General features: G+C 43.0%; 1 protein-coding gene across 1 annotated transcript; it reads right to left on the reverse strand.

Annotated features, from left to right (window-relative positions):
- Positions 1-4,357: 4,357 nt before the first annotated feature.
- On the reverse strand, positions 4,358-5,340 carry LOC123751267 (ATP-dependent RNA helicase A-like). Its single transcript, XM_069300892.1, has 2 exons — positions 5,164-5,340; positions 4,358-5,113 (listed from the first exon to the last, which is right to left on the reverse strand). Exons 1-2 carry the CDS (start codon positions 5,338-5,340, stop codon positions 4,358-4,360), a joined length of 933 nt encoding a protein of 310 aa, XP_069156993.1.
- Positions 5,341-12,925: the final 7,585 nt, after the last annotated feature.

Here is a 12,925-nt window from a genome sequence, read left to right on the forward strand (position 1 = left end):
GAGACGGAGATGAAGAGGTGAGAGAGGGAGGGAGCAGAGAAGGGAGAGATGGAGGGTAAGGGGCGAGAGAGATAGAAAAAGACCCGGGCATCACAGGGTATCCTCCTCAAGTGAGGAAATAATGTGTCAATTATCTAAATTTATTAAGAGATGAGAAATATTTAATAGTATCTCTGTATATCACATTTAAGATACTCAACCATGTTGCTTTAATACTGAAAACGTGAATGATTGACAACATTTTAAATGATTTTGCTGAATACGAGAGAGCTGAGGTAGAGGTCTCTCTCTCTCTCTCTCTCTCTCTCTCTCTCTCTCTCTCTCTCTCTCTCTCTCTCTCTCTCTCTCTACTCCTTCTCTCTCTCTCTCTCTCTCTCTCTCTCTCTCTCTCTCTCTCTCTCTCTCTCTCTCTCTCTCTCTCTCTCTCTCTCTCTCTACTCCTTCTCTCTCTCTCTCTCTCTCTCTCTCTCTCTCTCTCTCTCTCTCTCTCTCTCTCTCTCTCTCTCTCTCTCTCTCTCTCTCTCTCTCTCTCTCTCTACTCCTACTGGCTCGCTCTCTCTCTCTCTCTCTCTCTCTCTCTCTCTCTCTCTCTCTCTCTCTCTCTCTCTCTCTCTCTCTCTCTCTCTCTCTCTCTCTCCTACTGGCTCTCTCTCTCTCTCTCTACTACTCCTGGCTCTCTCTCTCTCTCTCTCTCTTTCTCTCTCTACTCCTACTGGCTCTCTCTCTTTCTCTCTCTCTCTCTCTCTACTGGCGCTTAACCCGCCCCCTCCGCAACAAAAATGTCTGACTGTGGCAATGAACTTTAGTAAGTCTGGAATGCAGTTGTCGACACAAGGAGCTTCCACGACTGAAGGCGAATTTGAGGAAGGAAAAACTTGATCCTCTTTCTCAGATTTAGGAATCCACTCTCGTGGAGTTAAGTGGCTTATGACGTCTTGGGAGTAATGATTAATAGCTGTCAGGTGAGAGCATGGATACCTTGAGGTGCTTACGAGATCAGTCATTCAAGTACAGGTGTACTTGTGGTGAACAAACTCTATTACAGGTGTACAGTGGTGAACAAACAGTGGTGTACAGTGGTGTACAGTGTACCATCCGCTTGGACTTGGTCGGTACAATGACGGCCTTGTTTCTTGCAAGGCCTGGGTTCGATCCCCCGATGGTCTAAAGAGGACAGTGCTAAAGTGTGGTGTCATATCATTTTACACTTTAATTTACAATTAAATATTCTCTTCAGTATATTCACATTTAATGATTTCTAAAAACTGTCTCATTATTTTGGATTCATTCTACATTAAACTTTTGTTCAAACATTCAATACGTTCGTGTTCACTACCTGTCCTCACACTTAGCGCATTTCATATGCAGTCGCCTACAACCTCAAAATTTCGGGTTAGGCTGAACGCCAAGATTATTTGGGAGGCAAATGGAATGAACAGTTGAGAATGAATGAAAGTTGATGAAGAAAGTGATCAGGGAGTAATAGTGGCTACTTATGTATGAAATTATGTATGGAAATCGTGTATGTATACACCTGGAGAAGAATTCAGAATACTCCGCTGTATTTCATAAGAACTGGACAAAACAAAACAAAAAAAATGCAACAGTTGTGCACAGCTAAAAACATGGGAACCCAAGCAGCCTACTAAATTAGCAGAGTTGTTGTTGTTGTTATAGATTCAGCTACTTGGAACATAAAGTTTTAAGTAGCACGGGCTATGGTGAGCCCGTAGTGGACTTGAATTAACAGAGGCTGAGGCAAAGAAAACGGCAGTGTTGCCGTGTTTTAATTGCTACTAATACGTCGCAATTTTAACCGTACTTGATGGCTTTCATAAAAAAAAACGTGACATATATTAGGTATGGGAGAACAGATTGACATAGATTGATTGACAGAGATTGACTGTTGCTTCTTAGTCACATCTGATGTTCTTGGCGGCGATGGTTAAGGCTAAGTTCCTCCACTCGATGGTTGCTCCTCCATTTATTTATATTTGGCAACCCGTCCTCGACTCAAGTCCATTCCATCCAGCGGTCGACCCCACAGACGCATTCATAAATTTTAACATGCTGTCCATTCAAAACGAGAATTTTCTCAAATATAAATTAATATTTTAATATATTGGCATTTTGTGCATATGTAGGCATTGGTTAGGTTAGGTGTTTAGAGTCTGTTGGCGATTATTTGTATTTGTAGTACGTGGGTGAAGCATTTACAGCGTTGTGGTTCGAACAAAATTCGTTAGTGAAGCACTTGTTCCGGAAGTGTTCGAACGAAATCAGTTGTGAGTTGTGTGTAAACCGTTTTTCATTCATAAACAGGGGGTTTGGCGGATACATGGAATCACTTTGGGGTCTTTGTTTGGGGGACGGGCTGATATTTGTAGTACGTGGGTGAAGCATTGAGAGAGTTACGATTCGAACAGAGGTCGTTAGTGAAGCAATTCGATAAATGTTCGAATGTCAAGGGGTTGTAAGTCATGAATAAACCATTTTTCATTCACAAACAGAGGGTTTGCATGCTGGATTAGTGAGCATTTTGCCTTTGTTGACGAGAACTGAGTGTTTAAATATTAGCAATTCGAACACAGGAATAAAGCAAAGCAGTATCCGTCTGAGTGAGTTCGAAAATATGACTCTTGAGTGTTATTTTGAGCGGAATTCAGGGTGATTGCACATATTTGCAGTCTTAAATTACGACTTTTTTTATACTATATATGTTTTTTATACTATTACGACTTTTTAAAATATGTAAATTAGTGAAAACGGCGAGGATCAAGGGGGGGGGGGGTAATATACACTGAGATGTGTACCTAGCTTCTCTGTGTACACCCAGAGTATACTTTAGTCCTGGACTATGTTCAGGAGTAAAATATACTTGCTAGCCGGTCAATAAACCGACCCAACGACACGCCTATGAATCCCTTAACCCCCCGAGGGTCATCCTGTAAAGTTTAATGAAGCTAGCCCAAAGTATCTGAGCTCCAACTTTGGACAAGCAGACATATATTCTATTCTCCAGCTGCAAAATCTGTTCCTTGGTACATGATCCAGATATCACTAAGGTGACAATGTGGCAAACTGTATATATATATATATATATATATATATATATATATATATATATATATATATATATATATATATATATATATATATATATATATACATATATATATATATATATATACATATATATATATATACATATATATATATATATATATATACATATATATATATATATATATATATATATATAATATATATATATATATATATATATAATATATATATATGTCGTACCTAGTAGCCAGAATGCACTTCTCAGCCTACTATGCAAAGCCCGATTTGCCTAATAAGCCAAGTTTTCATGAATTAATGTTTTTTCGACGACCTAACCTACCTAACCTAACCTAACTTTTTCGGCTACATAACCTAACCTAACCTATAAAGAGAGGTTAGGTTAGGTTAGGTAGGGTTAGTTAGGTTCGGTCATATATATACGTTAATTTTAACTCCAATAAAACAAATTCACCTCATATATACTGAAATGGGTAGCTTTATCATTTCATAATAAAAAAATTAAAAAAAATATATTAATTCAGGAAAACTTGGCTTATCAGGCAAATCGGGCCTTGCATAGTAGGCTGAGAAGTGCATTCTGGCTACTAGGTACGACATATATATATATATATATATATATATATATATATATATATATATATATATATATATATATATATATATATATATATATATATATTGCATATTATTGCAAGAATCACCGAGCTGCAATATTGCCTGATTCTCTTATGATTTACTGAAACTCAGTTCAATAAAGTTGTCTTATTATGGCTCGTTTGTATTGTGTATAATGTATTTGTATATATTGTGTATACTGTCCACTGTATAGTCGGAGATATCCTGGCAGATGCTAGCAAATATGGATGTAAACACGAGATTGTAGCACAGACTGAGATGGTAACGCTCTGAGAAAGTAGAGTGTAAGCGAGTGAGTGAGTGAGTGAGCAAGCGAGCGAGCGAGCAAGCACAATGAAGGAAGGCGGGACGACCAAGGACACACACACACACACACACACACACACACACACACACACACACACACACACACACACACACACACACACACACACACGAGGAACCTCATATCAATTACGCGTCTCTCACCAGATGATTAATGCCCAAGACGCCAGAATTAATCACTGCTGGATACATATTAACACGACGCCCTCCGCCGAGATACTTGGCCATATTAATGAAGGCGACACATGTGTCCACAAGAGACATGGCTGCTCCCTTCGTCTTATTAACAAGTTCCAGACACCTGGCTATATTATTCTCTACCCAGACAACCACCTGTCTGGCATCCATTGATATAGCCACCTGTCTGGTAGCCATTGATATAGCCACCTGTCTGGTAGCCATTGATATAGCCACCTGTCTGGTAGCCATTGATATAGTCACCTGTCTGGTAGCCATTGATATAGCCACCTGTCTGGTAGCCATTGATATAGCCACCTGTCTGGTAGCCATTGATATAGCCACCTGTCTGGTAGCCATTGATATAGCCACCTGTCTGGTAGCCATTGATATAGCCACCTGTCTGGTAGCCATTGATATAGCCACCTGTCTGGTAGCCATTGATATAGCCACCTGTCTGGTAGCCATTGATATAGCCACCTGTCTGGTAGCCATTGATATAGCCACCTGTCAGGTAGCCATTGATATAGCCACCTGTCTGGTAGCCATTGATATAACCACCTGTCTGGCATCCATTGATATAGCCACCTGTCTGGTAGCCATTGATATAGCCACCTGTCTGGTAGCCATTGATATAGCCACCTGTCTGGTAGCCATTGATATAGCCACCTGTCTGGTAGCCATTGATATAGCCACCTGTCTGGTAGCCATTGATATAGCCACCTGTCTGGTAGCCATTGATATAGCCACCTGTCTGGTAGCCATTGATATAGCCACCTGTCTGGTAGCCATTGATATATCCACCTGTCTGGTAGCCATTGATATAGCCACCTGTCTGGTAGCCATTGATATAGCCACCTGTCTGGTAGCCATTGATATAGCCACCTGTCTGTTAGCCATTGATATAGCCACCTGTCTGTTAGCCATTGATATAGCCACCTGTCTGGTAGCCATTGATATAGCCACCTGTCTGTTAGCCATTGATATAGCCACGTGTCTGGTAGCCATTGATATAGCCACCTGTCTGGTTGCCATTGATATAGCCACCTGTCTGTTAGCCATTGATATAGCCACCTGTCTGGTAGCCATTGATATAGCCACCTGTCTGTTAGCCATTGATATAGCCACCTGTCTGTTAGCCATTGATATAGCCACCTGTCTGGTAGCCATTGATATAGCCACTTGTCTGGTAGCCATTGATATAGCCACCTGTCTGGTAGCCATTGATATAGCCACCTGTCTGGTAGCCATTGATATAGCCACCTGTCTGGTAGCCATTGATATAGCCACCTGTCTGGTAGCCATTGATATAGCCACCTGTCTGGTAGCCATTGACTACATCAATGGCTACCAGTCATATAGCTCTATTAATCTCATTATATATTGAATATTAATAAATTATCAACACAGTGTGAATAATATATACTCTAAAACCCAATAAATTGACCCAGATCGTTTAATTTCCAGTTAAACTTCCAAGTAATTTTTCTGGATAGCAATATTTTGTTTACAAATAATACAAGACTTTAGTAGAACTTAAAAACAAGACCAGAACATAAGGACAAAGTAACACAATAACAAAGTATGGAAATGGAAAAACAATGAAATACAGACAGCACGCACAAAGGGTACAAAACAAAAATAATAAAAAAACAAATACAAAAACAAAAACACCTGCTCAGAAGGAACCAGGCGCCAAAAAGAGATACGAGACCACACACTCTACAAGTTACTTCCATTTTGACAGCTGTACAAACGAACGCACACAGAAACACAAGTCTAAGGCACCAGAGCGCCACATCAAAACATAACTACATCACATCTATGCAGAGAAACAGTTGAACAACGCACAAACAAATAGTAATCCTCATATCCCGAAACGTCAAATGAGGATATTTCAGAACGTAAGCATCTCACAGAACCCACTGCTCCTTAGAGGGGAAGCCACGCGACGCGAGTGACGCATAAACTCAGGCACAACTTCGAGACAAAGTCGAAGTTCACCTCAACCGGTTGGAAACCGGTCGCAACTCATCGGCACTGTCAGGTCCCCTCCTGGCGGCGCCTCAGCAGAACCCCCGATCGCACGATCCCGTAACACTGCAACCTCGACGACCGTGGCCTTCTCGGAGAACTCCAAGCTAACCGAATCCTTCCTCAGGCCAGGGAGGCATAAGAGACCCCCATACCGCAGGCCAGCACGGTCTCAGGGGCCCCACAAGAGCGCGGGAACAAACACGGGCAACCGCGAGCCGGTGAAACTGGCGCCACCAACACGTCCGTCTCCACCGGTGGCCAGGCGAGGCGTCCTTCCAATTAGTGAGCTTGATACCAGTGGTTGGTGAGAGACTGGACGACCTTGGGCGAGGATGTGTACAATGTCCATGGGATAGGATGTCCTACACAGTGTAATTAACACTGTCCATGGGATAGGGTGTCCCATACAGTGTAACTAGTAGTGTCCATGGGATAGGGTGTCCAGCACAGTGTAACTAACAGTGTCCATGGGATAGGGTGTCCCACACAGTGTAACTAACAGTGTCCAAGAGATAGGGTGTCCCACACAGTGTAACTAGTAGTGTCCAAGGGATAGAGTGTCCCACACAGTGTAACTAACAGTGTCCAAGAGATAGGGTGTCCCACACAGTGTAACTAACAGTGTCCAAGAGATAGGGTGTCCCACACAGTGTAACTAACAATGTTTCTTGGTAAGAAATATAACACCACAGATATTATAACTCTCGACACATTTTCAGCCGTAAATGACCTTTGACGCAACATTTGACTGGGCAAATTTAAATAAGTTTTGGCGGCCTATTCATAACCAAATTAAAACTGACGAAACATGGTTGAATGATTGTTTATAATAACATCCACGTGTGATAAAATACCTGCAGGCTTGGACATACTTCAGTACATTAGCGCTAATGATCATATTATGTCAAAGCTTTTGAAGGGCAAGAAAATGTAACAAAAATTGGCAAGTTAAACTAATTATGTCATTATGCTGGATAATTATAAGCGTAAACTATCAAAGGATTCAATATACTGCTATAATCCTGTTAAGGAATTGAATTATATGGCTAGATCATAAGGGTGTTTGTGTGTGCGTGTGTGTGTGTACTCATCGAGTTGTACTCACCTAGTTGTGCTTGCGGGGTGTGAGCTCTGGCTCTTTGGTCCCGCCTCTCAACTGTCAATCAACTGGTGTACAGATTCCTGAGCCTACTGGGCTCTATCATATCTACATTTAAAGCTGTGTATAGAGTCTTTCTCCACCATGTGTGTGTGTGTGTGTGTGTGTGTGTGTGTGTGTGTGTGTGTGTGTACTCACCTAGTTGTGTTTGCGGGGGTTGAGCTCTGGCTCTTTGGTCCCGCCTCTCAACCGTCAATCAACAGGTGTACAGATTCCTGAGCCTATTGGGCTCTATCATATCTACACTTGAAACTGTGTATGGAGTGTGTGTGTGTGTGTGTGTGTGTGTGTGTGTGTGTGTGTGTGTGTGTGTGTGTGTGTGTGTGTGTGTATTTACTATTTGTATCTGCAGAATCGATTTATTAGCCTTTCTAACCAATTTATTGTGCCTCTATTATGTCTACTATATACATTTCTCTTACACACGCACGCACATCCCCAGGAATTAAGCGGCCCGTAGCAGCTGTTTAACGTCCAGGTACCTATTTACTGCTAGGTGAACAAGTGCACCAGGATGAAAGAAACTCTGCCCATTTGTTTCTACCTCTCCAGGGGATCGAACCCGGACCCTTAAGACTACGACCCCAGATCGATGTCCACTCAGCCGCGAGGCCCCGTGTGTGTGTGTGTGTGTGTGTGTGTGTGTGTGTGTGTGTGTGTGTGTGTGTGTGTGTGTGTGCACACGCGTGCACGCGCGCGTGCTTGTGTGTATGTACTAGATGTGCAGTAGAGGGACTAATTTTCCAAATCTGATCACAGAGATTATATCACATGAGACCAGAAGGCATGGCAGGATGTGCAAAATAGCCCCATTGAAAAACCAGAGGTGCAATAGGTACTGAACGAGAGAACTATCAACATCAGAGGCCCGAGACTGTTCAACACTCTCCCGCTACACACAAGGGGGCATAACTGGCCGACCCCTCACAGTGTTCAAGAGAGAACTCGACAAACACCTCCAAAGAATACCTGATCAACCATGGCTATGATTCATACGCTAGGCTGCGAGCAGCCGCCTCCAACAGCCTGGTTGACCAGACGACCAACCAGGAGACCGGGCCGTGGGGCCTTTAACCCCCGGAACTTCCACAAGGTAATTAGGTAACCTACCTATACCTGCTGGGACGAGCCTGCTTTCTGGACGTTCTTAGCTTAATGTAATGACTCATTTCTCTCGCTTTTATCCTATTTACAGTTAAACTCTGAATCGAATTCGCATCAAAAACTTCTACGCCTGACCTGTGCCACGTAATGACAGCTCTGACACCGAAAAAAGTTCTTTCTGACGTCCCTGTGACTCATTTGTCTCTCGAATCGTGTGTGTCAAATTTGGAAAAACGATGAATTCTGTGGAGGTTCACAGCTGAAAGGTTCCTGGTTAGATTCCCGCGGCAGGATAGACGTTTAGGTAGCGGTTTCTTACATCTGATGACCCTGTTCACCTAGCTGTTAAATTGGTACGCCGAAGTTAGGTGAATATTGTGGGTTGCCTTCTGGGGTAATGGTCAGTTGTTGGCGTTCATGACTATAATGAATATGATGATTCGCCTGTAAGGCTTTTTTAGCATTCCACCTTAGAATGATGGAGGGGTCTCTCAGCCTCAGAATGATGGAGGGTCTCTCCACCTCAGAATGATGGGGGTCTCTCCACCTCAGAATGATGGGGGTCTCTCCACCTCAGAATGATTGGGGGTCTCTCCACTTCAGAATGATGGAGGGTCTCTCCACCTCAGAATGATGGGGGTCTCTCCACCTCAGAATGATGGAGGGTCTCTCCACCTCAGAATGATTGGGGGTCTCTCCACCTCAGAATGATGGAGGGTCTCTCCACCTCAGAATGATGGAGGGTCTCTCCACCTCAGAATGATGGAGGGTCTCTCCACCTCAGAATGATTGGGGGTCTCTCCACCTCAGAATGATGGAGGGTCTCTCCACCTCAGAATGATGGAGGGTCTCTCCACCTCAGAATGATGGAGGGTCTCTCCACCTCAGAATGATGGAGGGTCTCTCCATCTCAGAATGATTGGGGGTCTCTCCACCTCAGAATGATTGGGGGTCTCTCCACCTCAGAATGATTGGGGGTCTCTCCACCTCAGAATGATGGAGGGTCTCTCCATCTCAGAATGATTGGGGGTCTCTCCACCTCAGAATGATTGGGGGTCTCTCCACCTCAGAATGATTGGGGGGTCTCTCCACCTCAGAATGATGGAGGGTCTCTCCACCTCAGAATGATGGAGGGTCTCTCCACCTCAGAATGATTGGGGGTCTCTCCACCTCAGAATGATGGAGGGTCTCTCCACCTCAGAATGATGGAGGGTCTCTCCACCTCAGAATGATGGAGGGTCTCTCCACCTCACCTTACTCATCAAGCGGAATGATACTTGCTTATTGAGACGCACAAATTAATTAACAATGCCTTTGTGAGTTCTATAATACATCAGTTGTTTACATGTGCAATAATGCTTAAGATCTTCGTAACGATTCTTCGCGGCGGGGATCGTATTCCAGGGACCATAGGATTAAGGACTTGCCCGAAACGCTACGCGTACTAGTGGCTGTACAAGAATGTAACAACTCTTGTATATATCTCAAAAAAAAAAAAAAAAAAAAAAAAAAAAAAAAAAAAAATCTAACTGAACAAAAAGGTTCCACGGAATGTTGAAGTCATTCCCTCGCTCCTACCACTTTTCTCCGACGATTTTTGTTATTTTTTACCATTAAAATTACCGGAGCATTAATTTGCCTCTCAAAACCAATAAGGTCTGTGCGTGTGTGTACTCATCTAATTGTGCTTGCGGGGTTGAGCTTTGTCTCTTTGGTCCCGCCTCTCAACTGTCAATCAACTGGTGTACAGATTCCTGAGCCTATTGGGCTCTATCATATCTACATTTGAAACTGTGTATGGAGTCAGCCTCCACCACATCACTTCCTAGTGCATTCCATTTATTAACTACTCTGACACTGAAAAAATTCTTTCTAACGTCTCTGTGGCTCATCTGGGTACTAAGTTTCCACCTGTGTCCCCTTGTTCGTGTCCCACCCGTGCTGAAGAGTTTGTCTTTGTCCACCCTGTCAATTCCCCTGAGAATTTTGTAGGTGGTTATCATGTCTCCCCTTACTCTTCTGTTTTCCAGGGATGTGAGGTTCAGCTCCTTTAGCCTTTCTTCGTAGCTCATTCCTCTCAGTTCCGGGACGAGCCTGGTGGCATACCGTTGAATCTTCTCTAACTTTGTCTTGTGTTTAACTAGGTATGGACTCCAGACTGGCGCTGCATATTCCAAGATTGGTCTGACATAAGTGGTATACAGGGTCCTGAACGATTCCTTACACAAGTTTCTAAAGGTAGTTCTTCAAATGCCCCCAGACTAGTTTGGGGGCATACCTCTGAATCTTCTCTAAGTTTATGTGTTTTAACTAGGTATGAACTCCCGGCTGGAGTTGCATACTCCAGGATTAGACTGACATAGGTGGTATACAAGGTTCTGTATGATTCCTTACACAAGTTTCTAAAGACAGTTCTTATGTTGGTCAGTCTAGCATATGCCGCTGATGATATCCTTTTGATATGGGCCTCTGGGGACAGGTTTGGTGTGATATCGACCCCCCAGATCTTTCTCTCTATTTGACTCTTGCAGGATTTCACCTCCCAGGTGGTACCTTGTGTTCAGCCTCCTGCTCCCTTCGCATAATTTCATTACTTTATACTTTCCTGAGTTGAACTTTAGCAGCAATTTTCTAGACCATTCCGCCAGTTTGTCCAGGTCATCCTGTAGTCTCTGTCTATCATCATCCGTCTTGATTCTTGTCATAATTTTTGCATCATCTGCAAACATTGAGAGGAATGAGTGTATTCACCTAATTGTGTTTGCTGGGGTTGAGCTTTGCTCTTTCGGCCCGCCTCTCAACTGTCAATTAACTGTTTACTAACTACTTTTTTTTCCACACCACACACTCCCCAGAAAGCAGCCCATGACAGCTGACTAACTCCCAGGTACCTATTTACTGCTAGGTAATAGGGGCATTCAGGGTGAAAGAAACTTCGCCCATTTGTTTCTGCCTGGTGCGGGAATTGAACCCGAGCCACAGAATTACGAGTCCTGCGCGCTATCCACCAGGCTACCAGGCCCCTGGGTTGAACACACACACACACAGTGTGTGTGTGTGTAATACTCTCTCGGTATTATACAGGCCGTAGGGAGGCGTATAGTGGTCGTCCGCCAAGTTCGGATAAGTTCGGAGGCTGTAGAACATAGGCCTTGTACTTAACAATAAGGGCCGAACTTGCACCAAGTTTAGCTACCTTGCTCGGGGGGATCAGCGGGTCTCACTTCACAGTCCTGCAGAATCAAGCTTAAGATAAACATCACGAGACAACACTGTGTCTGTAGAGCACTTAAGAGAGGGACATGTGGATAAGGAATGGTGCCCAACCACTTAAGACCATCGGGGATCGAACTCAGGCCCCCCATTTTGTTTATATAAGCCCATTGCGGTTCCGATCAGTCCAAGTGGATGGATAAATTATACCCAGTTTTCTACTTACTAATTTAAATTTACATTGATAAGGCATTGTTGACTTGTCTCGACTTAAATGGATGTTAACCTTAACCTCAAAAGGTTCAAAATGAACATTAAGAAAGTACAAAGTCTTACTACACTACTAGTCCCAGAATTGACGGGACCGAGCTACGGGGATAGATTAAAGGAACTAAACTTTACAACACTGGAAGAAAGCCGAAAGAGGTGACATGTTCCAAGAATACAAAGTACTCGGGTGTGTGTCGATGAAAACGATATAGGACACATTACTACTCTTGTCATTACACAAACCGATAGTTGGAAAGGCGGGGGCCAAGCACCTGAGCCCCAATCCTGCAAACTTTCAAATATGACCAAGATTAAACAGAGAAGTAGAAAAAAAAGTTGAAACTTAATATTAATTAAAAATATATATATATAAATCCTTGAACTCAAGAGTCAGTTGACCTAGTTAGCCGGGTGAAGAGGATCCGGTAAAGGGTGTTTCAACACTTACAACACACTATCAAGACGAAGGGGCAAGTGTGTCAAGTGGAGCACACTTGGTCAAGTAGGTCAGCAAGCAACTTGTATGACATTTATTCACCGCTGAACTGTGAGACACACAACAAAAATTGCGACCCATTATTTCTTCGTATTCCCACTCAGCCGTTGACGTACTGACATCAGTAGACGGAGAGATTGACGGATTGACCGACAGAAATACGTGACAGACAGACATACAACGCAGAATACAACCCGACATTTAATTCTGCCGAATGTGCTGTGGTTGTTAAAGTATTTGAGATATATAAACAACCTTTTCTTCACTTGTCAATTCTTTTTATGCTATTAGAGACGTGAAGTTCAGAACAAATCTCATGATAGTGAATTTAGTAATCTTAATATTTGGTTGAAAGTAATAATAGTTTAACTCTTTAATAGTTAACATCTAAGCTTATCTAGAGGTGACCTACGTGAGTAAGC

The sequence above is a fragment of the Procambarus clarkii genome, chromosome 45 (assembly GCF_040958095.1).
Source record: "Procambarus clarkii isolate CNS0578487 chromosome 45, FALCON_Pclarkii_2.0, whole genome shotgun sequence".
Taxonomy (NCBI): Eukaryota; Metazoa; Arthropoda; class Malacostraca; order Decapoda; family Cambaridae; genus Procambarus; species Procambarus clarkii.

What these genes read in the sequence shown, in the direction of transcription:
- LOC123751267 (XM_069300892.1), bottom strand. Translation starts at nt 5,340, where the DNA reads ATGGCTAACAGACAGGTGGCTATATCAATGGCTACCAGACAGGTGGCT. An exon ending in TATCAATGGCTACCAGACAG is followed by an intron (nt 5,114 to 5,163) that starts GTGGCTATATCA and finishes AATGGCTAACAG; the next exon opens with ACAGGTGGCTATATCAATGG.